The sequence below is a fragment of the Lampris incognitus genome, chromosome 1, assembly GCF_029633865.1.
Source record: "Lampris incognitus isolate fLamInc1 chromosome 1, fLamInc1.hap2, whole genome shotgun sequence".
Lineage (NCBI taxonomy): Eukaryota > Metazoa > Chordata > Actinopteri > Lampriformes > Lampridae > Lampris > Lampris incognitus.
In genome coordinates this window covers 120695545-120700008 of record NC_079211.1, presented here as the reverse complement: position 1 = coordinate 120700008, position 4464 = coordinate 120695545, and the positions used below count along the sequence as shown (strand labels likewise).

The following is a 4464-nucleotide window of genomic DNA, read 5'->3' as shown; positions in this document are numbered from 1 at the left end:
TATGTCTGTTCATTACTGCAAAAATATTTACATCCTAACAAGTGTTTCCTGTATTCAGATTTAAAATCTTATCTCTAATTTTTCTCTTATTTTAGAAGTGATACTTCTGCTGAAGGCGCAAAATAATTTTGCTTGTCAAAATGCAAATTACCAACACAATATCTAAAAAGTGCACAGGTCACTTCCTGTTTTCAATGCTGTTTGTTTCTAAAATAAGCCAATCCACACCCAAACCAGGGAATTAACTGCAGTCGCAGATTTAAAGATAAGATTTTAAGAATTTACTATACTTGACGTCAAATTACTTGTTAACATGTATGTTTTTGTTTTTTTTGCAGTGTGCCCTTTCTCTCTTCCTCTCCTCACCTCCTTCTTTTTCCTCCTCTCTTCTCTTTAGTCTGACCAGAGGTCCTCCATAGCTGTACTGATTTTACAGAGGATCCAGCGCTGTAGGGGGCAGTAGTACTCATAGTGGAACTGCTCAAACTCTGGGGTCTGACGTATCTCATGAAGAAATGACACGTCAAGGTCCGACTCCAACAGCAGCAGCAGTGTCGGGACGGCAACTAACAGAACGCCCATCACCACTGCGACGAGGCGGGCCGCGCTCAGCAAGCAGGCGTTGACTCTCTTGTTGGATGAGAGGAGACGGAGGCCACTGCTTAGGACGCCGCCCATCCGGCTTCTCCCAGCCATGCGGACACGTTCGTAGGCACGGTCCCGCTCCCTCTCAGCCTCCAGCTGGGCTTGGATGTCAGGGTCAGCGTGGAGCTCTCTCAGCAGCCTGGCAGGGCTCTGGGCTGGGGAGGAGAATAGCAGGTCTACTCCTCCCTGGCTGTCATCCACTGGGGTGGGCAGCATGCTAGCACAGGGGCTGAGGAGGAGAGAGAAACACTTCATGTTGTGTCATCAAAAAGTATTTGTGGGATCAATGATGTCAAGAAGGACTGGGGATAAAAACCAATAGGAAATTAACAAATTCTGCAAACAGAGACCTGTAAACAAGCTCTGAGATGGTCAGCGCTCCGCTGGTCTCTTCCTCCTCCTCCTCCTCCTCCTCCTCCTCCTCTTCCTCCTCTGCTTTAGGCATCTGCTGTCGGAGATTTGAGGAGTCCACCGAAGTATGGGGAGGCTGCAGGTCATTGCCCAAGTTGGCATTTCCTCCCTCGACACCTTGTTGCTCTGCCTCTGAGGGTGTGGCTGGAGCTTTGTGTGGTGAGAGGTGGGCTGAGTCCTTCAGAGCCACAACACCTGGAAATGACAACAGAGGAAGAATGTGCACGGCATAAGTGGCCAGGAGAGACAAAAACTGAAAATCACTTGGGGAAAAAAAGAAAAAGAAATATGCATGACCTGCTTTTGCCATTTAAGCCCTGTAATATTCTACATATCTCTCACTTGTTTTTTTTATTTTCATTTTTTTAGGGACAGTCAACAGCCAGGCAAATACTAGATTATCAAGGTTGATCTTTATAAAAGAACAACAGGAGGGGTTGAGTCGCTGAACTATTAATAACAACTTCTCTTAGTTTTTATCTCCCAGTGTTTGGCATTTTAAGCAGCGGCTGCAGATACCCATCAGCCACTTGAGGGTGCTACTGTACAGAACATCAAGTTCACTGGGCCAACAGCACAACCAGATACCTTTTCACTTAACAAATACTTGCTACACGACCCCTCTCAATCTTTAACACTCAGAGGGTTACAGGCCCCTCGACAGTAATATGAAAACAGAAATGTTTGTATCATAACATTTAACTTCTAGAAGTTTGTTGGCTACCCATGCTGCAGTCAGTATGGGTAGCCTTGGCTTATGGCTAATTGTGTATGTTTGGATACACTTAATCCTGATGTATTGAATGGTTTAGGACCTTAGACATTAGTGCTGTTTGTGTGTGTGTGTGTGTGTGTGTGTGTGTGTGTGTGTGTGTTTGTGTGTTAAAAATACGCCCAGCTGTCTTCCTGCTTTGGATTAAGAAGCTAGAGAATAAATGTCCAGTGATGTACAACTCAACCGGTCAACACCTCTCTCTCTTCTCTCAAACTCATCTTCCTCCACAGCCCATCTGACTATTTGATAAAAAAGACTTCAGCCGATGTAACAATGGTTACATCGGCTAATGGTCTGGTTGTATTCACGCAGGTCAGTGTAGAAATAAAATAAAATTATATAAAGATCTATTCATAATATAAAGACAGGCATCTGTAAGTGTGTTTCTTCATTACAATGAATAATATCTATTGGAAAAAGAAAAAAAATCAAGTGAATTGCAAATTTCAGTCTGAAGTCAGACTAATATGTGACAGTATTGATGTTATGGACTAACATATGTATATGTGGCAGCGTAATCAGAGCAACTGACATAAACAAATGTAAAATGATGTAGAAATGACAACATAATGGTAGGACAGCTAGACATTCTGATTGTGTGGCATAAAACTGAGCCGCTCAGCTCTTTTTTTTCTTCTTTTATCCACGTTCTAGTTATGCAATAATTTTGCTGGCAAAAAATCTCAAGGCCACAGGGACTTGCTGATCAGTAACCATGCCAACGGACTCAAATATGAACTGAGAAAGAAGAAAGGAGTGAAAGATCTGAGGAACAAGTGCCGATGGCTTCCATAGAAACAAACAACAAAGCAATCAGGGAGGTAAAGAGATAAGCAATAAGAAAGAGAGACAGAGAGAGAAGGAATCGGAGAAGAAAAAGATAAGGGAAACTCTTACTGACTGCTAAACTAGTTGGTCGAAGCCACGATTTAACCACATAACTATACACCAACCACAATGGCTCCTGCACTTACCACTCTAATGCAATAAAATATACTTTTTCAAATACATGAGTAGTCCAGGTTGAAATGTTTGGGGACAGAGGATTGAGAAAATGGTAAGGCGACAACTGAAAAGAGAAAAAAAAAATCAATCTTTAAATAGCACTGCTGACAGCAATAGTAAATCAGAGTATTACAACAGGCAGGACATTAAAGCCCCTCTCATGGCGTTGCACACAAATACTGAATGACAAAACAGAGCTGCAGTTGAGCACAGTATTATTTTTTTTAATCTTATTCAGGCACAGAAGTGAAATGCATCTATTTTAATCTTCTCCCTCTCTCCTCCATGTCAGCCTTATGTTGGTAATCTGGCAAAATGAGGCAATGGGATGATTATATTACATGATCCACTAGTTATCTTTCTCTCCTCCTTTGTTCTCACAGCTCTACTTCTTTCTGCAGAGTTCTCAATTTAACAGAAAAATGAGAGAGAGGGGAAGAAGAAGGGGGTGCAGAGAGATGTAATACAATTATAAAGCATAGGCTGCATCATTCAAAATGCACTATTACCAACAGATACATCTTTTTCTAGATCTGACAATGTCTTTTAACTCACCAAGTCACAAATTCATAAAGTGTAATGAAACCCTAAATCATGTTTAGCTGCAGCTGCAGTTGAGCTGCAGACTTGCCTACATGCCATCTACCTGATGAACCCAAGCAATACTGGATATAAATTTAACATTGGCTAAGATAGCTTCACCAAACCGCTGTCAATGACAAGATGACAAAAAAGGTTGTTGTGCTGCTTACTTTTGGTCGAAATTTTCACCCCTGCCGCACTGCTGGCCCCACCCAGATTGATGAAGTAGTATCAAAGATTTAGAGGTAATCAGACATTAGTAAGCAGAAACTGAAAAAAAGATTATAAACTTCTCGTGTCAAAGATGCATCTTCACGCTTCTGGTTTTAGAGTCACTCGCCCTTCCTCCATCTTGCTCTTCACCCCACAAATCGGCATTTTTCAAAAGTATGCACTACGCAATTTGTAAAAAAAAATTTTTTTTTGTTTGTTGCCACAAAAATAAGGTGAATCTTGGGTAAAAAAATATGAATCATCCTAAGGTCTTTGTGTACGTTCATTTTGAACGTTTGATAACTCCGTTTTGGGCGGCACGGTGGTGCAGTGGTTGGCACAGTCACCTCACAGCAAGAAGGTCCTGGGTTCAAGCCCCGGGGTAGTCCAACCTTGGGGGTCATCCCGGGTAATCCTCTGTGTGGAGTTTACATGTTCTCCCCGTATCTACGTGGGTTTCCTCTGGGTGCTCTGGTTTCCTCCCACAGTCCAAAGACATGTAGGTCAGGTTAATCAGCCGTACTTAATTGTCCCTAAGTGTGTGTGTGTGTGTGTGTGTGTGTGTGTGTGGACCCTGTGATGGCCTGGCAGCCTGTCCAGGGTGTCTCCCCGCCTGCCGCCCAGTGACTGCTGGGATAGGCTCCAGCATCCCCACGACCCTGAGAGCAGGATAAGTGGTTTAGATAATGGCTGAATGGATGTACTAGGCATGTTAGTACAAACTGAAAACCATGTAATACATTAACCTTCAAAGAAAACCTGGAATGACTTTTTGAGGGCATAGTTTATCCACAATTTGACCCAAATACAGTTTAACTGTAATACAGGGGTGA

At 42.7% G+C, this 4464-nt stretch overlaps 1 protein-coding gene across 1 annotated transcript in view; it reads right to left on the bottom strand.

Moving 5' to 3' along the window:
- Window positions 1–392: 392 nt before the first annotated feature.
- The window catches only part of frmd3 (FERM domain containing 3), a 124847-nt gene continuing 120775 nt past the window's right edge, over window positions 393–4464 (bottom strand). The window contains exons 16-17 of the mRNA XM_056286184.1: window positions 996–1080; window positions 393–874 (exon numbers count right to left, since the gene is read on the bottom strand). Coding sequence (XP_056142159.1) covers window positions 394–874; window positions 996–1080 — 566 coding nt within the window. The 3' untranslated portion in view covers window position 393. The remainder of the gene's footprint in view (window positions 875–995; window positions 1081–4464) is intronic.